The sequence below is a fragment of the Talpa europaea genome, assembly GCF_964194135.1.
Source record: "Talpa europaea genome assembly, chromosome: 10".
Taxonomy (NCBI): Eukaryota; Metazoa; Chordata; class Mammalia; order Eulipotyphla; family Talpidae; genus Talpa; species Talpa europaea.
Genome location: NC_140077.1, coordinates 24,520,891 through 24,543,829, shown reverse-complemented (window position 1 = coordinate 24,543,829; position 22,939 = coordinate 24,520,891). Strand labels below are relative to the sequence as shown.

General features: G+C 40.1%; 1 protein-coding gene across 2 annotated transcripts; it reads left to right on the top strand.

The window, feature by feature from the left end:
- Positions 1-7,076: 7,076 nt before the first annotated feature.
- Positions 7,077-21,240, top strand: LOC311179110 (cytochrome P450 2C18-like; the record flags this gene model as incomplete). 2 transcript variants are annotated; one of them, XM_084246042.1, is made up of 9 exons in its annotated part: positions 7,077-7,244; positions 8,405-8,567; positions 8,730-8,879; positions 12,207-12,367; positions 13,522-13,698; positions 14,220-14,361; positions 17,059-17,246; positions 19,921-20,062; positions 21,059-21,240. In XM_084246042.1, 9 exons carry the CDS (start codon positions 7,077-7,079, stop codon positions 21,238-21,240), a joined length of 1,473 nt encoding a protein of 490 aa, XP_084102168.1. The 2 variants fall into 2 exon arrangements, with proteins under 2 accessions (XP_084102168.1, XP_084102169.1); XM_084246043.1 differs by lacking the exon at positions 13,522-13,698.
- Between the last annotated feature and the right edge of the window lie 1,699 nt (positions 21,241-22,939).

Here is a 22,939-nt window from a genome sequence, read left to right as displayed (position 1 = left end):
TGTCTGTAAAGATGTCTTTGATGTGCAAATCCCGTAGTGTTTCGCCTATATTTCCTTCTATGTATTTTATGGTTTCAGGTCTTATGTCTAGTTCTTTAATCCATTTTGAGTTGATTTTTGTGTATGGTGTGAGGTAGTAGTCAAGCTTCATTCTTTTGCATGTAGCGACCCAGTTTTCCCAGCACCATTTATTGAACAAACTTTCTTTGCTCCAATGCATAGTCTTTGCTCTTTTGTCAAAGATTAGTTGACCATAGATCTGTGGGTTTATTTCTGGATTTTCTATTCGATTCTTTTTGTGTTGTGTCCTCCTGCTGGCTTGTTTGGTTATTTGTATTTTTTCTTCTCCCTGTTGTTTGTTTTCTAATTTGTTCTATGCGTTGGGACAGGACGTTGTGCCACTGGTGTTGGCGGGCATCTCTTTGGAGTGCTCCTTTAAGGGTGTCAGAAATTGTTTACCAGACTGAGACCAGCACTGGTAGGCCAAAACTCCACCAGGGTGTTGATGCTGTGTTGCTGGGCTCTGTCCCTTACAGTTCCCTCCCTCTGTATTTACTCAGTTCCAACAGGGAATCAGCTATTTGGTGATTTAGTTCTGGTCACGAGGTGGCGCCAGAGACCTGTACTTGCTAATCTGTGCTTTTTCACAGTGGTTCTCTGAGTGGCGGAGGGGGGGGGGGAGGGGAGCACCTCAACACAGGGGCTCTTATTCAAGCCTGGTGCTGCCTCTGCCCGTGTTCACCCAGTGTTGTGCCCGCAGCTGTATGGATCCCACGCCCTGAATTATGCACTCTAGGTCTCAGTTCCAGGGCTATCAGATCCAAATCACTGGCTGTCACCCTGTGCAGTGCCAGCTGTTATGGTGCATCCCACGCCCCAGATCCTGTGCCTTGCTCTCAGTTCCAGGATTGGCTCTTGCTCCACACCTTATTTTCCCCCTTACCTCCCTTTTGTGTGGCCCACCCTCTCTCAGCACCTGAGGGTGTTTTTGGGATCCCTGGTTTCCAACTATTGGGTGTTGGTGATTTTCTTCTGGTCGCTAGGTAGCGCCAGAGATCTTTCCTCTGTCCTCCGGAACTGTTTTATTTTTTAACCCTGTGGGTCGGGGTAAAAGAGTGGGAGTGACATAGAGAACCTCAATGGTGTGGGGGTGCTGTGTCTGCCCTGTGCCCCTCCGTTGTGGGGATCCTACGTCCTGAATTTGGTACCCTGGGTCTCAGTTCCAAAGCCCTCAGTTCCAAAGCAGGCTGTAGCCCAGTTCAGTGTCGGCAGAAATGGCGCCTTTTGCACCCAGCTCCCCTGTCCAGGTGCCTGATTTCTGATTACCCAGTAAGGGACATTCACCACAGTGAGGGCTCCCACACATCTCCCCCCAAGCCTAGGCCCCAGGTGCGGGGACCTGGGCAGCCACGATCCGCATATGCTTTTCAAGCGCACTGCATTTCAGCACAAGCTTACCAGCTGGTCTTGGGCTGTTTGTAGGTATCCTGGGATCTTTGTTTTTCTCTATATATAATTTATTTATGTATAGTTTACATCATTCTTCATCTGTACAATGTTTGCTTTCTCCTGTCATTGTAGTCTCCGTATTCACCCACGCAACAGCACTATAGTCCCGTGTGCCTGCCCTCCTCTGTTTTATTCCCTCTGCCTTCCCCTCCCCTGAAGAATGTCTGATTTATCATTGCCTATTAATTTTTTTAATTTATTGTTATGTTTTCCCCTGATCCATTATTTGGTTCCCCTATATTCTTCCTATATGCAAAACCATCCTATATTTTTCTTTTTCCTTCTGATTTATTTCACTGAATATAATACCTTCTAGCTCCATCCATGTTGCTGCAAATGGCATGAGTTTATGGTTTTTTATTACTGAATAGTATTCCATCATGTATGTATACCATGTCCTTGTGACCCACTCATCTATTTTTGGGCATTTGGATGGTTTCCATATCTTTCCTATTATAGACAGTGGTGCGGTAAACAGGTGTGCAGGTATCCTTTTGAATTAATATTTTTGTGTTATTTTGGTACATTTCTAAGAGTGGAATTGCTGGGTCATATGGTAGCTCCATTTTTAATAGTTTGATGAACCTCCACACAGCTTTCCCTAGTGGTGGACAAGTTTATATTACCACCAGCAGTGTAGGAGAGGTCCTTTTTCCCCACATCCTCACCAACATTTACTGTTTCCTGTTCTTTTAATATGTACCATTCTTACTGGTACAAGGTGGTATCTCATTGTATTTTGATCTGTATTTCGCTTATTATAAGGGATGTTGAACACTTTTTTCACATACTTGGCCATTTGCATTTCCTCTTTGGGAAATTGTCCTTTTTGCTCTTCTGCCCATTTTTTTGACTGGATTGTTTACTTTGTTTTGGGTGAGTCATGTGAGTTCTTTGTAGATCTTTGTGATCAGTCCCTTTTCAGTGGTATAGAGTGCAAAATTTTCTCCCAAACAGTAGGCTGTTTCTTTGTTTCGGTTAAAGTCTCTTTTGTTGTACAGAGCTTTTTAGTTTGATGTACTCCCAACTGTTCATCTTTTTCTTCACTTTCTTTGTTTTGGGGGATAAGTCTTTAAAGATGTTACTGAGATGTATTCATGTAGTGTTTTACCTATATTTTCTTCTCTATATTTCATGGTTTCAGGTCTTATGTTTAATTCTTTTGCCATTTTGGGTTGATTTTTGTGCATGATATGAGGTAGTGGTCTAGTTTCAACTTTTGTATGTGGTGATCCAGTTTTCCCAGCACCATTTATTGAACAAACTGTCCTTGTTCCATTGCATAGTCTTTGCTCCCCTCCCAAAGATTAGTTGTCCATATATGTATGGCTTTATTTCTGCATTTTCTATTTGACTCCATTGGTCTTTGATTCTGTTTTTTTCCAGTATCATACTGTTTGAATTATTATGGCTTTGTAGTATAGTTTGAAGTTTGTGGTTCCATATGAATTTCATCAGTATTTGTTCTGAGATTTTTATCAGCATTGCGATGACTCTGTAAATTGCTTTCAGTAGGATGGCCATTTTAGTAATGTTACTTCTTCCAGTCATGAGCAGGGATGTCTTTCCATTTCTTTGTGTCTTCTTCTATTTCTTTTAACGATGTTTTATAATTTTCTTTGTTTAGGTCCTTCACCTCCTTCATAAAGTTTATTCCCAGGTATTTGTTATTTCTTGTTTCAATTGTAGATTGGATGGTTTCTTCATTTCTTTTTGTTCCAATGGATTGTTTGCATATAGGACAGCTACTGATTTCTGCGTGTTGATTTTGTATCCTGGTACTTTACTAAACTGGTTTATTATTTTAATTAGTTATTCAGTGGAGTTTTTAGAATTCTTCATTATCATATTGTCTGCATATAGTGATAATTTTACTTGTTCTTTCCCCATTTAAATTCCTTGTGTGTCTTTCTCTCGTCTTACTGCTCTGGCTAGCACTTCCAGCGTTATATTGAACAGTGGTGGTGAGAGTGGACACCTTTGTCTTATTCCTGATCTTCAAGAGAAGGCTACTAGCTTTTCACAATTGAGAATCATATTGGATGTGACTTTGTCATATATAGCTTTTGTCATGTTAAGCTATGTTCCTTCTATCCCAAGAATTTCAAGGGTTTTACGTGTATATGGATGTTGAACTTTGTCAAATGCTTTCTCAGCATCTATTGATAATGATCATATGGTTTTTCTTTTTCTTTTTGTTGATGTGTTGGATTACATTAATTGATTGGTGGATTTTGTACCATGCATGTGCCCCTGGAATAAATCCCACTTGGTCATGGTGTATCATCCTTTTGATGCATTGCTGGATTCTGTTGGCAAGGATGGGTTTGAGAATTTTTGTCTAAGTGTTCATTAGGAAGATTGGCCTGTAGTTTTCTTTTTCGCGCGTTGTCTTTGTTCGGTTTTTGTGTTAGTGTAATGTTGACTTCATGAAACATATTTGGTGATACTCCTTTCTCAATTTAAAGAAAGAGTGTGTAGAATAGGCACATTCAGAATGTTCATTTCTGAATGTTTGGTAAAATTCATTTGTGAAGCAGATCTGGTCCCGGGCTTTTGTTTTGGGGGAGGGTTTGTACTGTTTCAATTTCACTGCTTGTAATTGCTATGTTTTGGTGATCTCTTTCTTCTTTATCTAGCTTTGGATGATTATATTATTCTAGGAATTTGTCCATCTCTTCTAGATTGTTGAACTTGTCTGCATATAACTGTTCACATTAACCTCTGATTATTTCTGTGAGGTTCTTTTAGACTATAGAACTATGTTAAGAAGCCATCAAATTGTTGCTTTTCTTTGTTCTGGGCAAGGTTACATTGAGTGTTGGACTTACTCAATTTGCAGGGTTTTATGGGTAAACTTCTCTGACCCCCATTTTAGTTAATAATGTAATTATTAACTAATTTAATACAACTGGAAGGTCACCATGAGGATGAATCATGCAATGTTGATTCATAGCACACATTCAGTAAATATGGTGACCTGATGAACTGCATGTTTGCTTGGAGGGGATTGTGCATGACAAGAGATGTGGGTTCTCCACTATGCACAGCTGTGTGGAGATTTCTTGACCTACTAAACCTAGAGCTTCCATATGATCCAGCAATTCCACTCCTACGTATTTACCCAAAGGACACAAAAACATTAATTCAAAAGAGCACCTGCACCCCAATGTTTATAGCAGCACTGTTTACAATAGCTAAGCTTTGGAAACAACCCAAATGCCCAAAGTGATGACTGGCTCAAGAAGATGTGGTACATATACACCATGGAATATTACTCAGCATTCAAAAAGATAAACATATGCAATTGGCAGCAACATGGATGGAGCCGGAGGGGATCATGCTCAGCGAAATAAGCCAGAAAGAAAAAGAAAAATAGCGGATGGCCTCACTCAATAGCAGGAATCTAGAAACTTAAATAAGGGACCAGGAAAAAGAATAACTCTAAGAAAGAAAATATCAATCAACAAACAACTATGAACCAGAGACACTCTATGGGGGTTGAGGGGCGGGGAAAGGAGGGCTTTGGGTCAAAATAAAGGGGTTGTAATTGTATGGGGAATATAAAAATATAATTTAAATTTAAAAAAAAAAAGAGATGTGGGTTCTAGTCTCAGACCACCACCTGTAGGTACTGTGCCCTGGTCCAAGTTTTGAAGTTTTCAGGCCAAGTTTCCTCATCCCTAAAATGGGACTAAGTTTATCTCAAGCAAGGTAATGAGAGAATCAAAAGAGATAAGGTGGGTATGAAAATTCATGAGCAATAAAATATTTTAATTTGGTCTTGGAAAAAAAACATTTTTCTTACCAATGGAGCTTAAAAACTGCACTAATCAAGTTTAAACAAATATGACCATATCCTTATAGAACTTAGGTTTGTAAAGCATTGTCATTAGTGACCTAGTAATGTATCATAGATATTCCACTGATATTTAGAGTCTTGTGACCACCACGTTCCATTTCTTATTAAGGTCTGCCTATGTGGTTTGTGCTGTGAGTTTGTTTAGTCAAGTCCCTGACTCTAGTCCTCCACTGGATGCATACCTCTTACTCTCCCTCCAGTCTCCTTTCCTTGATTGCATACTTCATTCTTTATTTTCCACCATACAGATTGAAAAACCCATTGAAAAAGCAGCTGTGCTTGGAGAAAGCAACTGGCAGATCAGGGAAGTCATCTTTTTTTAATCCTTACCCCTAAATTCTCTGCACTTGGCTCTTCCAATTTCTTATTGCTGAGCAAGTTTCACCACAGTGATACTGAGGGGAGAATCCTTTGTCCAATTTTAACTTACTTAACTTTATTCTTGGAATCAAGTGACAAGTAAGCCTGTTAATTTTGTGCCCACAATGGGGGATGGGAGGCAGAAGGGAATATTATATGACGAGTAATGATTTGGGGAGATTAGTTTTGCTCAAACTTTTCTTGACGCAGCTGGTGTGTGAGAGCATTCAATGAACCTCACATCTCATTTTGAATCCTGGTTTAACCAATTTGAGCTGTGTGTTAGGACACTGCACAGACAACCTTTTCCCCTGGAGACAGCTTTCTCCCCTTTCAAATAATTTCTCTTTTATAGTGTTTTTCAGAGTTTGGGTAGTGAGAAATGAGTGCATGGTAAAAGACTTGGAAATTTATTTAGCTAATTATTTTGTTTTATTTATTTATTTTTTTTTAGGTCACTTTAGTTTACATTGTTCTAGTATTTTGAAAATATGGGCTCCCCCTCCTAGAGCTGTCACCACAGTGCTCCCACCACCAAAGTACTCATCCTCCACCACCATAAATCATTGTGCTCCCTCCAGCTTCTACATCCCCATCCTCACCACTTCCCCATCCCCTCAACCTCCGAATGCCTCAGTTCTCTAGGGAGCTTCCAAGGGTTAAATCTTAAGTTTGAATCTTTAACCAAAGCTTTGGTTGGTTTCTCTGTATTCCACTTGTAAGTGACACCGTCTGGTATTTGTCTTTCTCCCTCTGACTTAGTTTACTTTAGTAGTTGTGTGCTTGGTCATTGAAGTTTAAGTTAACTATTTTCTATATAGGCAGCTGTAATAGAAATACAATATTTCAAAATATTTAAGGACCCTCAATTTCCACAGGAAAATATCCTATGTTAATATAGCTTGAACTTAGTTATTTTTAATATAAAGTTTGAGAACACAGATTCTCCTCAAATAAAATATTCCCAGTTGGTGATTGCCTTGAGTCCAGAGATTTGAGTCATTTTGGTATCAAATTATTTTCAACAGTGGCTTTGAGCCCTGGCTGCACATTGGACCGGTTTTTCTTTCTTTCTTTCTTTTTTAAGTTTTCAATACAATCCTTAGTCCAATATAGTTGAACTAAAGGTCCAGAATGATGACTGGAGAGAAAGAAAACAAGACGAAAGAGCAATTTTTTTTTTATCTTTATCAGTGGACCAAAGGCCACGGAGAGAGGAATATGAGTAGATGTAGCTGATTGGCCTCTTTGTATCTCAGAGCAGCATAAGTTGAAATAACAAGGGGTGTTGTTATAAAAGCTTTAGAATTCACCCTCAGTTTTCTGATAAGAAGAGAAAGCTACAATGGACCTGAGTGTGGCCCTAGTGCTCTGTCTCTCCTCTTTGCTCCTCCTTGCTCTCTGGAAACAGACTTCTGAGAGAGGGAAGCTCCCACCCGGCCCCTTGCCACTTCCCATTATTGGAAATATCCTTCAGTTAGATGTTAAGGATATCAGGAAATCTCTAAGCAACGTGAGTATGTTTTATGTTCCTCTGTGGCATCAAACGGTAAGTAACTTAACTGCAATTTAAAAAAAAGTTCTTGTTTGCCCATCAATTCTAATAATAAAATATTAGCATGGTGGCATGCTATCCAAGTAGGTTTTGAAATTCAAATGCTCCCAGTCATTTTGATATTTCTCTGCATTTAGTGAGTAGACAAACAGGTTTTGGATGGTAGAATTGAAAATATAAAGTGACAGAAGGAAGGAGTGTTCTTTGTTCTGCTGCCATTTGCTCTGATTTTGGTGGATGGTGAATGGTAGAAGTGTTTTGTGATTACAGATGTTATTCCAGAAGTCATCTACTACATGGCTGTGTGTTTTGTTGAGATTGTTACTAAATTTAACATCTCTGAAGAAACACATTCTGTCTGTATCAAGAGAGGATTCTGGGCTCAGGAAGAGCATGAGTCAACTAAAAGACGAAAAGAAGTAACCAGGCAGGACCAAACTGTGGGAACATCATTCACTTGGGTCTACACAGCTGGTGTCTGATCTTAATGACTGTTTCGAGGTGGAAGAAATTATCCTTCCACAGATACCTTGGCCCTGACAATGCCTCTATAGTGCCCACTCTTTGTTACTAAACCAGCAGATCACAAGCTGGGCTAGGTATTAGAATTAGCTGAATTGATCCTTTAAAATACAAATTTTTAGGATTCATCATAGGGCTACTGTATCACAGCTTCCTCAGGAGGACTCTGTAGGTGATCCTGAAGCAACGAGCTCGGTTTTGGTCTATAGATGGAATCTGAAGTTATTTGTCAAGGATCAGAGAACAATCAAAAAGCTCACATTTGAATCTTCTGTATAGTGGTCAAGGGATCCTAGAAATACATTGAAATTGTCTGATCTTAGTTTCCTTATTTGTAAGCAGGGCAAATAAACTTGGTGAAGGTTCAAATGTGAGGCTAATAGTAAGCAATGTGTCAAATACTTAGGCTAGGCCATTCCTGGCAATCCCAGGCCAACCAGAAATGGAAACTCTAATAATCACCCATATTGATGTCTTAAATTCAGAAATACCGAGGCTGTGTGGGGCAGCCTACCCAATATGAAAGTAGTATTTTGAATTAGGCACAATACGTTATAAGTAGTGACTTCTTTCGTTATCTGCACGTGCATTCCCAGCTCTCCAAAGCCTATGGCCCTGTGTTCACTCTGTATTTGGGCATGAAGCCCACTGTGGTGTTGCATGGATATGAAGCAGTGAAGGAAGCGTTGATTGATATGGGAGAGGACTTCGCTGGAAGAGGCGATTTCCCCGTCCTGGAAAGAGTTAGTAAAGGAGAAGGTATGTGTGGGTGTGACACGTGCACTATGGTTATTTGATGGGGAGGACAGAAAATGGGGCTTGAAGATCTCCAAAATATTCTTTGTCCATCCCCTTAACTGTCAAGTGTCAGCTTTCTTCTTCCCTCAGACCCCATCCCAGTTTATATTTACCCTCTGTTAGGAGTTGTTTTCAGCAATGGAAAGAAATGGAAGGAGATGCGCCGCTTCTGCCTCATGACCCTGCGGCATTTTGGGATGGGGAAGAGGAGCATTGAGGACCGAGTTCAAGAGGAAGCCCGCTACCTCGTGGAGGAGTTGAGAAAAACCAATGGTGGGTGATTCTCTGCTCAGTCGCTGTGACCTTAACACACTGTATTCTCTAGTGTCATCCTAGGGGACACATCAGGGTGGCCCAAATCTTCCATTAGGGGTGGTGGTTGTTAACCCTTGTGTGGAGACGGAGAGTTTGAAGCAGAGTTTGATACACAGAAGCTTTTCTGTACGTATGCTTGTGTGTGTGTGCGTGTGTGTGAGTGTGTGTATGTGTTCATTCATGATTGTGTGCACAGTGTAGGTATCAAAAGTCCTTTCATCTGTTTCTCTCCTGAGGTCTGTTTGTTTTTAAATGAGAAGTCATGAGGAATATTTTGAGTCATTTTCTGAATGAGTGAGAGAGCGGTGTTTCATACTGCAGCACATTTCACCAGGGCTGCCAGCCAAGCATGTAGTGGGAATGACCTCGGGAAGCAAGTGACATGTGTTTTCACTTCACTGGATGTGTTTATATGGACAGAACTCACACCCTTATTACAGTCACTGCCCCAGACCAGGTCTGTAGTTTTGGCCAGTAATAATGCCGTCTGTTGATAGATTTTAATCAGGTAGGCATGTCCTTGTGCTAATCTAAGCAATTATGGTTTCTCATTTCATTTCATTAGGAAATATTTTCTCACTTTTCAAAATTCCTTATGCAGGTAATTGCTACTATCTCTCTAAGGTATCACTTTCTGATATTTCTTTCAGACCTGTTCTGAGAAATGTTTCTTGAATTCTTGTTTTTTTTTAATTTTGTGGGGATCCAACATTTAAGTAAATGTACAATTTCCCTGTCTTTATGGATTGCATTTTTGTAAGGCAAAGTCCTACCAAGTATTCCTAGTTAGATTTTCCATGAGAGCCTGAATTTTCTTTATTTATACATGAAGTTTCTGTGTGACACTGTGTACACCTTCACAGTTAGTGAGGCTACGGATTTCGTTGTAATAGGTGCTTGAAATTTGTGCTCCCCTGTAGTACTACAACTCCTTAGCTGGCTTCACAAAATGTGCTAGGGAATTTCAGACTCTCTATCATTGCTAAATCAGTGTTTTCATGCGAGAATAATGCCTGGCACTTTCTATTCTGCCAATTTATTGATGTCACTGTTATGCAATATATTGATTCAAATCTTTCGTAATGATATCTACAGGGGTGAATTTTAGACCTTTTCTTTATACAGTCTTTCAGGGGTGATTAAGTTGGCACAATGGGGTTTGCAGATCTCTTACCAAGGAAATAAACCCGTTTTCCCTGTAAAATTTCTTTACTGAGTGTAGAATTGACCTAGCCTAGATCTGGAAAAATTTTAAAAATAAATGAAAATGCTACTGTTTTTCTTCTTACTAAATATAATCCTACAAGATTTTGTAGCAAAATTTTCCCAATAAATTAATTGTTGCTGGTGAGTAGAAATGATGGACATTTGATTTCTAGGGAGGAAAGTTTATTTCCAGTGATGTGAAAAAATGAAAACAAACAATCAATTTTCATTTTTGGTTTGACTTACCTGGGATTTATATTGGAAATTTCTCTTTTGATTTCTGCTTTGAACAAAGTGTCTTATAATTTTTTTTAAAGATTTATTTATTTTTTATACAAGAACCAGAGTACAGGCCAAGTGCGCGGGAGGGTAAGAGGATTCACCGGAGACAGAGCAGGTAACAGAACAGGGAGACTGACGAAATACACTGCTGGGGGAACAGTGGGCGAGGCAGGAGAGGTCTGCTTTGCCATGTGGGATTCTGGCCGGGATTGAACCCGCGCTGCAGAGTCTGCAAGCAGCTTCATAGTGCGGCGCTCAATGGCCTGCACCACCAGGGAGGCCCAGTGTTTTATAATTTGTATTCACTTGTTTAGTTACTTGTTAGTCAACATAGATAGGTCCCACTCTTTGTATTTATTCTTTCAAGAATATGATTTTACCCATAATCTTTCCCTCTCTTTTCTTTGCCCTCTGCTGATATTGCGCATTTTGTGTATTTATTTATTAAACAAAAAGCTTTCAAGTCCTTAACTATTCCCTCTGTCTGTGTGGAAGCTTAACTCTGTAGACTTTGCGTACAAGTGAGGTTCAGCCCTAATAACTTTATTAACAGTTATATAAAAATGGTTTTAAGGGTCTCACTGGTGGCTCAAGGGGTTAAGTCTCAGCACTACATTAAAGCCATTCCCACCAAGGGAGTACCTACATGGCTAAGCAGACCTCTCCTACCTTGTCCCCTGCTCCCCTCAGCAGTGTGATTCAGTCAGTCTGCTAGTTCTGCACCGCACTCTGTCTCTGGTAGACCCTTTTACCCTCCACACCTCTGGCCTACACCGCAGCTCTTGTATGCATAAAGAAATAAAATAAATCTTAAAAATAAATGTTTTCTGTTATATTCTTTCTTTTTGCCTATTATTAAGTCAACCTGATTGGAAAGAGTATGAACAAAGACAATGGAAGTAAACTGAATATTCAAAAATAACCACTATTTTACTAGATAGGTTGAACCATATGTCCCAGGTTAATGAAAAAGTGGTATGTTGATATCAATTTTTATGATCATTATTATGGAGACTGTGATTGAAAACACTGTGTATGCTTTAGGGCTATAGCTTCACAGTGCTGCCATCGTATGTTACCACACCATGCTTCCCACCCAACCTCCCTTATTCCTTCGCCATGAGCTCCTTCCTCCTTTCCTCTCCTCTTTTACCTTACTTTCTGGTGGCCTCAGTTCTGCATTAGATTTCAAGGGTTTGTTTGGGTCTGTTCCTTTGCTTTGTTTCTTTATATTATCATATGCATGAAATCACCCAGTGGATCTTTTACATTGTGACTTCTCTTTTTAGCATAATCCTCTCCTTTCCACTTAAGTTGTTTCAAATGGCAAGATTTCAGACCTGAATACTAGCTGAGTAGTATTCCCTCGTGTATACATATCCCATTGTCTTCATAGACTCATCTGGTGATAGATACCTAGGTTATTTCCATACCTTGACTATTGTAAATAGTGCTACAGTAAACATAGAGTGCATATACCCCTTCAAATTAGTGTTTTTGCATTCTTTGCTGATACCTAGGAAAGAGATTGGTTGATTGTATGGTAGATCTATTATTCAGTATTTAGAGAACTCTCCATGCGGTTTTCCATAGATCCTGCACTAGTCTACATTCACTGATATGTTCCTTTTATAAATGATGTCTCTTGCAATTAAAGGAATTTATATGTAAGGCAATGAACTTCCTTACATATTTTTTCCTGTTATCTAAAAACAAAGTGTTTTCCTATCTGTATATGTGTATGTGTGTGTTTGTATTTTGTTTAATAGTGTTTGCAAATTGTTTCTGATTTTTTAGCTTCACCTTGTGATCCCACTTCTATACTGGCCTACGCACCCTGCAATATGATCTGCTCAATAATTTTCCAGACTCGCTTTCATTATAAAGATCCAATGTTTTTAAACATAATGGAAATATTCAGTGAAAATGTCTCGATTTTGAATTCTCCATGGATTCAGGTGAGGTCCTGATCCTTTTTTCAGAGGAATTGTTTAGTTCTTTTGTCTAAGAAGTCCAGATCTCTGCATGCACCAAGCTGCGAAGTGCATGTGTGAGCACCACAGTCCTGTCTAGATAGATTCAGCCTCAGAGAGTGGTCATCTGGGAAAGATGACCTAGACAATTAAAGATACAAGAGAAATCATATTCTCAGAACACAGACCTGGAATCCAATCCTATTGATCCTATTTCAGGTTGTTTCTACTACACTCCAAAACCCAGATTCTATGTTCTTTGGTAACTTCCTCAAACCATGTCCAAAAAATGAAATAGACCCCAGGTCCTTGTTGAAAGACTTCTATCCCTCAGTACTCTGTCATCCTGTTAACTCTCAAGAAGTCTAATTCACACTGCTGGCAGAAATAGGTAAATTTAGGAAGAAAAAGTGTATTTCTTTCAAGGAGGATGAATAGTCGAGACAACAGAAGCTGCAAGGAACACATATTAGGGTTGGGTTTTTTGAGGCATCAGATGGGATCCTACGTGTGAAAGTACTTGTTTTGGGGATGATGAATTGATTGGTTTTATGATAACTAGCCCATAACAAATCTCACAATTTCCCCTGTGCTGTTCCAATGTGTTTTGCAGTCTGCCTGAAACATAATGATATGTCAGATAATGTCACTTCATTACACTTGTGCAGTTACACATAAAATGTTGAGGTGTGTTTCCTGGTATCTTCAGTACTCTCCCGGTCCTCAAGTACTGATTCTATGTTTGAGGCTTCTAAACATATATAGAAATGGCTGAGACTAGCTACGCCGAGCTTTTTATAAGATTCCCCAACCTTCCTTCATCTCTGTTGTCTTAGTCATAGTAATTTATGCCATCCATATTTCCAGAATTGACCTAAGCAAAAAGAGAATTGATATAAAATTAGCTTGTAGTATAAGTGTGATGTTTGAGAATGGAAAATGATACCCTGATCAGAAATGTCTCTCTCCAACACTCTTAGCAGCCTATAAAATTATACATGTGTAAGATAAAAATTTTCCTCAAGATAGAGACCACATTTTATGAGTATTTATAATGTAGTCTCCACCTAAGCCTTGTCTCTGTCATATAAGTCGTCAGTAATTTTCTTTATTGAGTAAGCTCTAATTTTCTCTTCTAGATCTGTAATATGTTCCCTGTTCTCCTTGACTTCTTTCCTGGGAGTTTTAACAAATTATTTAACAATATTTCATATTTAAAAAGCTATGTTTTGGAGAAAATATTGCAACACAAAGCATCTCTTGATATTAATAATCCTCGGGACTTTATTGATTGTTTCCTTATCAAAATGGAAAAGGTAAAAATTAATGACAGTTGTTTTTCTACTTAATTGCTTGTGTATATTATGGTTCATGGAATTGTTCTGTATTTATCAGGGATGTTTCAGTGGTCAGTGGCTAAGACTTCCAAGCTCTTTCATACCTACATTGTATGTGCCTGTACACTAAGTATTATGGAAGTCTTAAAATTAAACAGCTAATTAAATGGAATACATTGATCTTGTTTCTAGATACTAATTTCAGTATTGTTTTGGCTGTTCTGGTTCCCTTGTATTTCATTATGAATTTAGCAGAATGTAATTTCTGCAAAGAAGCCAGTGTGGATTTTGATACACCTTGCTTGCCTTACCTGTGAGGCAGTAGAAAATGATACTTCAGTGTACTGACCTCTAGAGTTTTGGATACCATATAGGAATTTTTCTAGAACTGAACATGCACTTGATTTTTTGGTGAAAAATTTATAACAGTCTGAATATATTTGGACTAACTATAAATAATTCTGGCAAAATAATTTGTCAAGTCATTTCATCATTCCTAGGAAAAACACAATCAAGACTTGGAATTAACTCTAGAATCCTTGGCATTTACTGCACTTGATCTGCTTGGAGCTGGGATAGAGACTACGAGCACCACCCTGAGATATGCTCTCCTCCTGCTGCTGAAGCACCCAGAGGTCACAGGTATGACCAATGTGGTGGGCAGGGTGAGTTTCAGAGAAGTTGCTGAAAGGCACTACAAGTGCTGCATTGCCTCCTGTTTCTCTTAGAGAACCTTCATTATTTAATTATCTATCTGACGAGCTTAATGTTCCCAAGTATAATGAAGATATAATAATGGGACATCTTTATATAATATGGGAGGATGAATAGGAGTGAAGTCTCCATGGGCAGTCAGAAAAGCCATCAGGTAGTGACTGCATTTCACGGGAGCTTATTTGTGGCAGGTACGTCCATATGAATCAACCTGGGACTGCATATTGTTTTTCCTAAGAAAAGGTCCCTTGAGGGCCTCCCCTGGTGGTGCAATGGTTGAGCACTGGGCTGCGAAGCTGCCTGCATCCTCAGCAGTGCCGGTTCAAATCCCCGGCCACCAGCATGGGTCCCTCATGGCGCAACAGACCTCTCCTGCTGCACCAGCTGCTCCCCTCAGCAGTGTGTTTCGTCGGTCAGCCTATTCTGCTACAGCTCTGGCTCTGGTGTATTCTCTCACCTTCCCGCGCTTCTGACTTCTGACTGTCCCCAGTGCTTGTATAAATAAATAAATCTTAAAAAAAAAAAAAGTCAGGCGTAGAGACTTATAAAAAAAAAAAAAAAGAAAAGAAAAGGTCCCTTTGAAAATAGGTGTATTACCCGAGATCTCTCCTATTCTAAAAATGTATGTTCTAAAGCCGGGGGGAAAAAAATGAAAATGTCCCTATTAAAAAATAAGTGGAAAGCTTTGAAATCTTGTTGTCTGCCTGAGATAATTTCTGCAGTCAAGGAAGTGGTCAAAAAATTAAATCACATATGTGTGTTTCTACCACTCAGGCTTAAGATGTGCATGAAGGTTTTGAATTCAGAAGTCTGTGTCCAGTAAAGTGGTATTTACCAAAATAGAACTTTGCCGGCCCATGCTTTTCTGTCTTTTACAAAGATCTTCCTGTTTATATTTAATAAGTTGCAGTTTTGCATTATGAATAGAAACATGCATTATATTATCCTGTGAGGAACCTGCTGAAACGACTATAGCCAATGAGAAATGAGAATGTGTCCTTGCAATCAGGACAGACTAACTCAGGAAACAATTAACAAATACAGTTTCTAAAACGCAAATAGCATTTTGATCAGTGATGGTGACTCAGTAGAGAGGTGGAAGTTGTCATCTAAATGTCAGAAGAGGGGCCTCCCTGGTGGCGCAAGGTTAAGATACAGACTATGAAGTTGTTCCCAGCCTCTGCAGCATGAGTTCGATCCTGGGCCAGCCAGGGAGCAACCCACCCGGCGCTGCAGACCTCTCCTGACTCACCTGCTGCTCCCCTCAACAGTGTACTTCCATTGATGTGCCTGTTCTGCTCTCTGCTCTGTCTCTGGTGAATCATCTCACCTTTGGCCTGTACCCCTGCTCTTATATGCATAAAAAATTAAATCTTTAAAAAAAATGTCAGAAGAGGACATATATGAAGAAGTCATTTGTATCCCTCTATGTTGTAGCATTTGGAAGTGTCAAAAAAGAATGAGGAGAGGGCCTCCCCGGTGGTGCAGCGGTTGAACGCTGGGTTGCAAGCTGCCTGCAGCCTTGAAAGCGCCGGTTTGATCCCCGGCTGCTCCCCGGCCACCGGAGGAGGGTCCCACATGGCGCGCAGACCTCTCCTGCCGCCCGCTGCTCCACTCAGCAGTGTAATTCGGTCCTTCTGCCTGCTCTGCTCCCCGGTCTGGCTCTGGTGAATTCTCTCACCCTCCTGCGCTTCTGACTATACCCAGTGCTTGCATAAATAAATAAATTAATTAATTAATTAATTAATCTTTTAAAAAAATGATATGGTACATACACATGATTAAAAAAAAATAAACAAGAGGGGCAATAGGCAGAAGGTAGCTTTCCCTGCCCAGATTCCCTCCACACCTCGTTTTATCAGGTATTTGTTTTGATCCAATAGAATGAGAGAGCTGTAATATGTAGAGAAGCTGAACCTAAAAGACCTTGCCCTCCGGATCTCCCCTGGTGGCACAGGCAGTTGAGCGCCACACTGTGAAGCTGTCCACAGCCTCTGCAGTGCCCGTTCATTCCTGGCTGGCGGGTGAGTGCAGAGGGCTCCTGTCGTGCCCGCTGAACCCCTCAGCAGGGTATTTCATCAGTCTGCCTGTGCTGCTGCCCACTCTTTCTCTGGTGAATCCTCTCACCCTCCCGCGCATCTGGTCTATACCCTGGTTCTTGTGCGAAAAATAATAAACAAACAAACAAACAAACAAAAAACAAACAAATATATAAATAAATAAAAGACCTTGCCCTCAGAGACACTGGCAGGTGGAAATAGGTTAGGTAAGAAAATCTATTTCTTGAATTCAGAGAATCTTAGCTCCTTTTCTGGCTTGTTTCCTGAAATTCAGCAGTAGGAGAATAAAGTCCAGAGAGTGAAAAGCTCTGGCATTATAGATAGGAAATTTGCCTTTGTGCTAATATATAAGTATTAAATTTGTATCTTAATTCTAGCTTATAAGAGAGTTAGATGTATCTATATTATGGCTATTATCTTTCTAGGTCTAGGTATATCTCTTGGTACAGGGCTGAGGTTTTTAATGATGTCGGGAGACTGATACAATGCTCCGTGTATCCCTTAACTGATATGCAGATGTGATGGGTGTTCTCTTTTCTCATCAGTCTTACTTGTGTTTTGACAGCTAAGGCGCAGGAGGAGATAGAAAGTGTGATTGGCAGACACCGGAGCCCCAGCATGCAGGACAAGAGCCACATGCCCTACATGGAAGCCTTGGTGCACGAGGTCCAGAGATACATTGACATCCTCCCCGGGAACCTGCCCCATGCAGTGACCCGTGACATCAGATTCAGGAACTATCTCATCCCCAAGGTAGGTTGGTTGTGCTTTTACTGACATCATGATTCTACTGAGAAGTTCCCCTTTTCACAGCATGGGTCCAATCCTCTGGACTAAATGAGCAAATTATAAAAATCATATGTGTCAGGTTGATAGGTTTTGCGTTGTTTCTGTTTGAGACCAAATTTTGATAATAGCACCTTTCTATTTATATGTGTAAGAGACATTTGTGATTGGTGGTGTACTTTCCTGATGATTACAGTTTGTTCCAGGGGTTAGGATCAAATTCACTGTTTTCACCAAAGGACATAATGAGGAAAAGAGTTCTTTTGGAATACTGGGGTCAAAGAGCAATATTTAATTGAACTCATTCTGCTATTTCAAGGCCAATAACAATGGGGCAGTGGGCTAAGTAGGATTGTACATGTTTCCCATCTGCCCCAGTTGGAATGATCATTCCCCTTTTTTTGGGATATACTGACATAAACTAGGCAGCACTGCAGGGCTGAGTGTACCTTCTACCATTTACATACTGTTTTCTAATCCAAACCGGATCCACGGATCAAGGTACAGTCTAAGACAGAAGTTGGTAAAAAAAACTTTCCCTAGTGGGCCAGATTTTAAACATTTCAAATTTTATGGGGCTTGGAGTATCTGATGCCAGTGTTGACATCTGTCATTGTAGCAGGGAATCCATCACAGACATTTGTAAACAAATGTGGGTGACAACTTCTCAATTTTATGAAAGCCCAAGTTTAGACTTCATACACTTTTCATGTGCCAAAGATATTTATTCTGCCTCAGTTTTTTTCAATGGAAAATGCTTACCTCCTGGGCTGACCAAAAACATAGGATAGACTTGATTGCACATGGGTTGTTATTTTTCCGTGTCTGTCTAACAGCATGCTTTGAAATGATGTGAGGTGATTTGTGTTTTTCTGGGACCCATCTGAGGGAAATTTTGCAGCCCAGGGTTCAAGATATACCTTCATCTATTTTTGAAACTTATCATTTTAGTTCCCATGTTTAATACTGATCCATTCAACTAATTTTTACTCATGCAAAAGCAGTGGTGAAGTAGTGGTCATGCTTCTGTATGAGTATCAATTGTTTGCACAACATTTGATGAGATTATATTGGCTGTATTTTTTTTTGCTTTTTTTGTATCTTAAAAACATTTTTCATATTTGATTATTTCAATATAAACAGAAATAATTTTTCCAATAGAGATATAGAATTTTTATATGGTAAACTTAGGGAATGGAATTTTCTCCAAATTTGCATTAAATTTTAAAAAGTCTGAACACATTAAAGGCATATAAATGTAATGGATGTATGTGCCTTACATGTATGTGCCTTACATGTAATGGATGTAATGGATGAAACCATCTAACCTGCATGCCCCAGGTCTTCAATGTATATATCCAAATAATGATTTTTAGACAGAATAGCAGATTTCACAAGAGTTACCATTATGAAATAATGTCTAATGTGGAACCTGTGTAGTGTTCCCAGCTTTCCTAAACTATCCCAGAATAGCTTTTCTTTTCTTGTATTCCATCAAGGAACCACATATAGTTTGTTTGTCTTTTCTGTTTAGACTCCTGGGATCAGTTGCCTTTGCTCTGTTTGTTTCTTTCAGTTCTTCAGCTTGTGAAAAGTCTGGCTGAGGTCATAAAAATATTCCTCAGAGTTATGTTGGGCGAAGTTTCCTAGGGACTAGCTTCCCATTATGATTTTGCCCAGAGAAGTACATAGTGCTCTGAATGTCCCACTGAAACCCAGTGAGGCAGCTGAGGGCACATGAAGTCACTTATTCCATTATGGCCATGCTCTGTTCCCCACATAATATCATGGTACCTGCCAGATTGTGAGTATGGTGCTACCTAACCGTTCATCCAATCCTAAATCCTTTGATAACAATCAATTGAATTAATGATCATAAGATAGTTGTTGCAAAATGACTATATTTCTCCTTTTGTCATCCTTTCTGTTTGTGGCTGGGATCAATCTGTGATGAAATCTACCCCATGTTTTTGAATTAATAGAAACAACCTGCTGGGGCAGCGATAAAAACACTAAGAGTGTTACTGTACTTACTTTATTATCACATAAGTTTTTTTTTCTTTTTTTTTTACACTGCTGAGTGGAGCAGCGGGGGAGACAGGAGAGGTCTGCTCACCATGTGGGTTGCTCTGAGGCCGGTGGGGATCGAACCAGCGCTGCAGAGCCCGTGAACAGCCTCACAGCTCTGTACCCAACCACCGGTGCTACCAGGGAGCCCCACATAAGTTATTTTTAATTTGATTGATTAAAAAATGTCTGTGTGTAACTCCAGACATTTCAGGTTAGATAGAGATTTCCATTTGTAAGCATAATCCATATACGAGATGCTTAAACAATGAAATGATAAAATCAATGTACGGACGAGGAAATACCCTCAGGACTAAAGGTGATGAACAGAATGGCTTCAGAGTCCTGGCACCCAGGGTTCAGATACTCACTACTTTAGGTGCCACTTAGCAACATCACTGCCACTGGTCATATGCTGTTTCTTGTTATTACTTATTCTGGCTGACTTAGAATGCCCTTTACCTTCATGGTGTAAGGTTTTTTTAATCTTTAGATGCTAAGATGGGACTAAATGATTTGTAGCTTTTCATGTAGCTCCACGACTTCATAAGACATTTTAATTCTTTTTTTCCAGGGCACCACCATATTGACATCACTGACTTCTGTGCTGCATGATAGCAAAGAATTCCCCAACCCAGAGGTGTTTGACCCTGCCCACTTCCTGGATGGGAGTGGCAACTTTAAGAAGAGTGACTACTTCATGGTTTTTTCAGCAGGTAGTGTATCTTTTGTATTCTTTGTGCATCAGAGGACAAAATACCTTGTGAGGATTGTTAGGAACTTCCATGGTACCCTCTCCAAGGCTGGTGTAGTTTCTCTTGTCCAGTAGCAGGAGCACCGAACCCTATATCCATGCACTTTCCCTCCTCATGATTCAGTCTTCTCTTTGAGCCAGATCACTGCAGAACTGGGGAATTGATCCAGTTCGTCAAATTCAGAAATGATTTAGTACGAGGGCCTGAAAATATGAGTCATGCATCTTGCCAAAGGAACAGCACTGTAATATAAAACTTGAAACTTCACAGTGCTTTGGGAAGTGGTAGAGAGCAGGTCTATGTGGAGTGCAGAACTGAGACAGTGAAGAATGAGAAGATCATGAGCCCCCAGATCCATGCAGAAGAAAGCATGGCCAAAATATGTGTTTCTAGAAAGATACAGCTGGAAAATTGAGGTGTCAAACAGGCAGTTATAATGTGAGAATTCTTAATGAACTATTTGGTACAGTGCTGATACTGAGTAAACATTTGTTGTGAGGAGGATACCTGTTCCTTTAACATTCAAGTCAGAGCATGTGTTTCAACCCTTTGTCCAGCTATAGCTAACCATCCCGTTCCATCCATCCATTCACCCTATCATCAAATATTTATTGAAATTCCCTTTCTCCTTTTTGCATTTCCATTTGAAGCTTTATTTATTTTTCTTTTATATCATTGTATTCCCCATAGTTCTCCTGCCACTGTATCTCCCACCAGCCATCACCATATCCCTTGGATTCATCCCTCCCATTTTGCTTCTTCCCCAATTCCCCTCCCGTCCTGTGGTGTGTGGCTGAGTTCTGTGGTCAGCTGCTAGTTTTGATTTATCTTGACCTTTTGTTTGGTTTCTCTGTATTCTCCTTGTAAGTGATACCATCCAGTATGTTATACATTCCTTTTCTGACGTCAGAAACACAGTGTTCAAGGATCATCTCCTCTGTGTGCTTGTTTTTTCAGGAAAACGGGCGTGTGCAGGAGAGGGCCTGGCCCGCATGGAGCTGTTTTTATTCCTGACCACCATCTTACAGAAGTTTACCTTGAAGTCTGTTGTTGACCCCAAGGACATTGACCCCACTCTAGTTGCCAAGGGGTTTGTTTCTGTACCTCCTCCTTACCAGATCTGCTTCATTCCTTTGTGAGGTTTCTGCTGTCATGTCCACATCTCCCACTCACCTGATGCCCTTGTCATCTCCTTTTGTCTCCCTTCCCTTTCTAGAAAAGTTATCTCTGACCTCTCCTCTACTCATCACCCCATTCTGTCAGGATCCAGGCAGGAACATCCATCTCCACTAAAGGAGGATTTCCAGTTTCACTCAACAAATATATGTATAGCTTCTTCTTGCTCTGTAATATTGTATTGGGCATCTCATATGCCAAAACTTATCTGGTATTGAGTAGTTAGTTCTGTGTCAACAGTGTGACAGAGTGAGATAACTGGTGTGTGTAATACAGACATTTTTCTTTTGCATGTTCTAAATAAAACTCACAATCTGATGAACCAGTTCTCATGCTTTCATTCCTTTGTGTATAAAGCAGATAACAGATGGACAAAAATATTTTACAAGGAGACCATGCACAGAAAAGGACAAAATCTTGTGGGTAGACCAGCATGTCACCTAGAATTACTTGTGATTTGGAAATGCAAGTGCAAGAATGTGTTTAGGAGCAGCTACATCTGAAGAAAACTATGACATCAGTGATTCAAAAGTGTCTATTTCTATCGAGTTCTAGATGAGGCATAAGTAATCGTGGTGCTAGAATCCAGAGCATTGTTAATTTTGAGGAAGATGAGTGACTGGGAAAGATCTTAGGCCTTTTCATGGAATTTGGATTTTTTTTTAAGTTTATTCATTTTTATACAAGAACTGGGGTACTGATCAGATGGGCGGGAGTGTGAGAGGATTCACCAGAGACAAATAGGGAACACAACAGGCAGACAGACCGAAGAATACTGCTGAGGGGAGCAGCGGGTGAGACAGGAGAGGTCTGCCTCCCATGTGGGTATCTCCCTGACCGAGCGGGAATCGAACCGGCGCTGCAGGGCTGCAGACAGCTTCACAGTGCTGCACTGGGTGGCCCGAATTTGGATTTTTCTATGCCTTGCTCTGACTGGTTTCTTAGGCGTCGGTGTTTGAGTATGATGTGAGCTGTAGTTCTGTCTGAATCACTGATCAGTGGTTGTCAGAGTGAGATAGAGGAATGGTGAGAAATGGAGCCCAGGATTATTAGGACAGTGAACGTATTCTGTGTGATACTATAATGTTGGATACATGCCCTCCTATATTATCAAAATCCATAGAATATACAACACTTGAGGGAACACTATGCACTTTATATAAGGTCAGTGTTGTTACATCAGTTGTAACAAATGCATCACTCTGGAGGTGATCTTCCTAACGTTGGGAAGACGCATGTTGGTGGGGAGGGGTATGTGGGAACTGTACTTAATGTTTAGTTGTGCTTTGAAATTAAAACTTTAAAAAATATATAGTCCTTTTACAAAAAGAAAACCCTACATGACAAGTCTAAGCCAAGGTGAGGTTTACATTACTCTGTGACCACAGAAAGCTTAATGTCCTCTCGGTCATTGGATAGAGATGGGATGGCTATTTCATATGAGATGTCACTGAACTGGTAGGGGAAATCTGAAATTAGAAGAAAAGGTCTTGTACTGATAAAATGGTGATTCTTTTTTTCCTTTTATTTATTCACACGTACAAGAACTGGGGTATAGGCATGAGGTGCTGGGGGGTGAGAAGATTCACCAGAGACAGAGTGGGGAGCAGAACAGGAGAATGGACTGAAAGTCACTGCTGACAGGAACAGCAGGTGAGACAG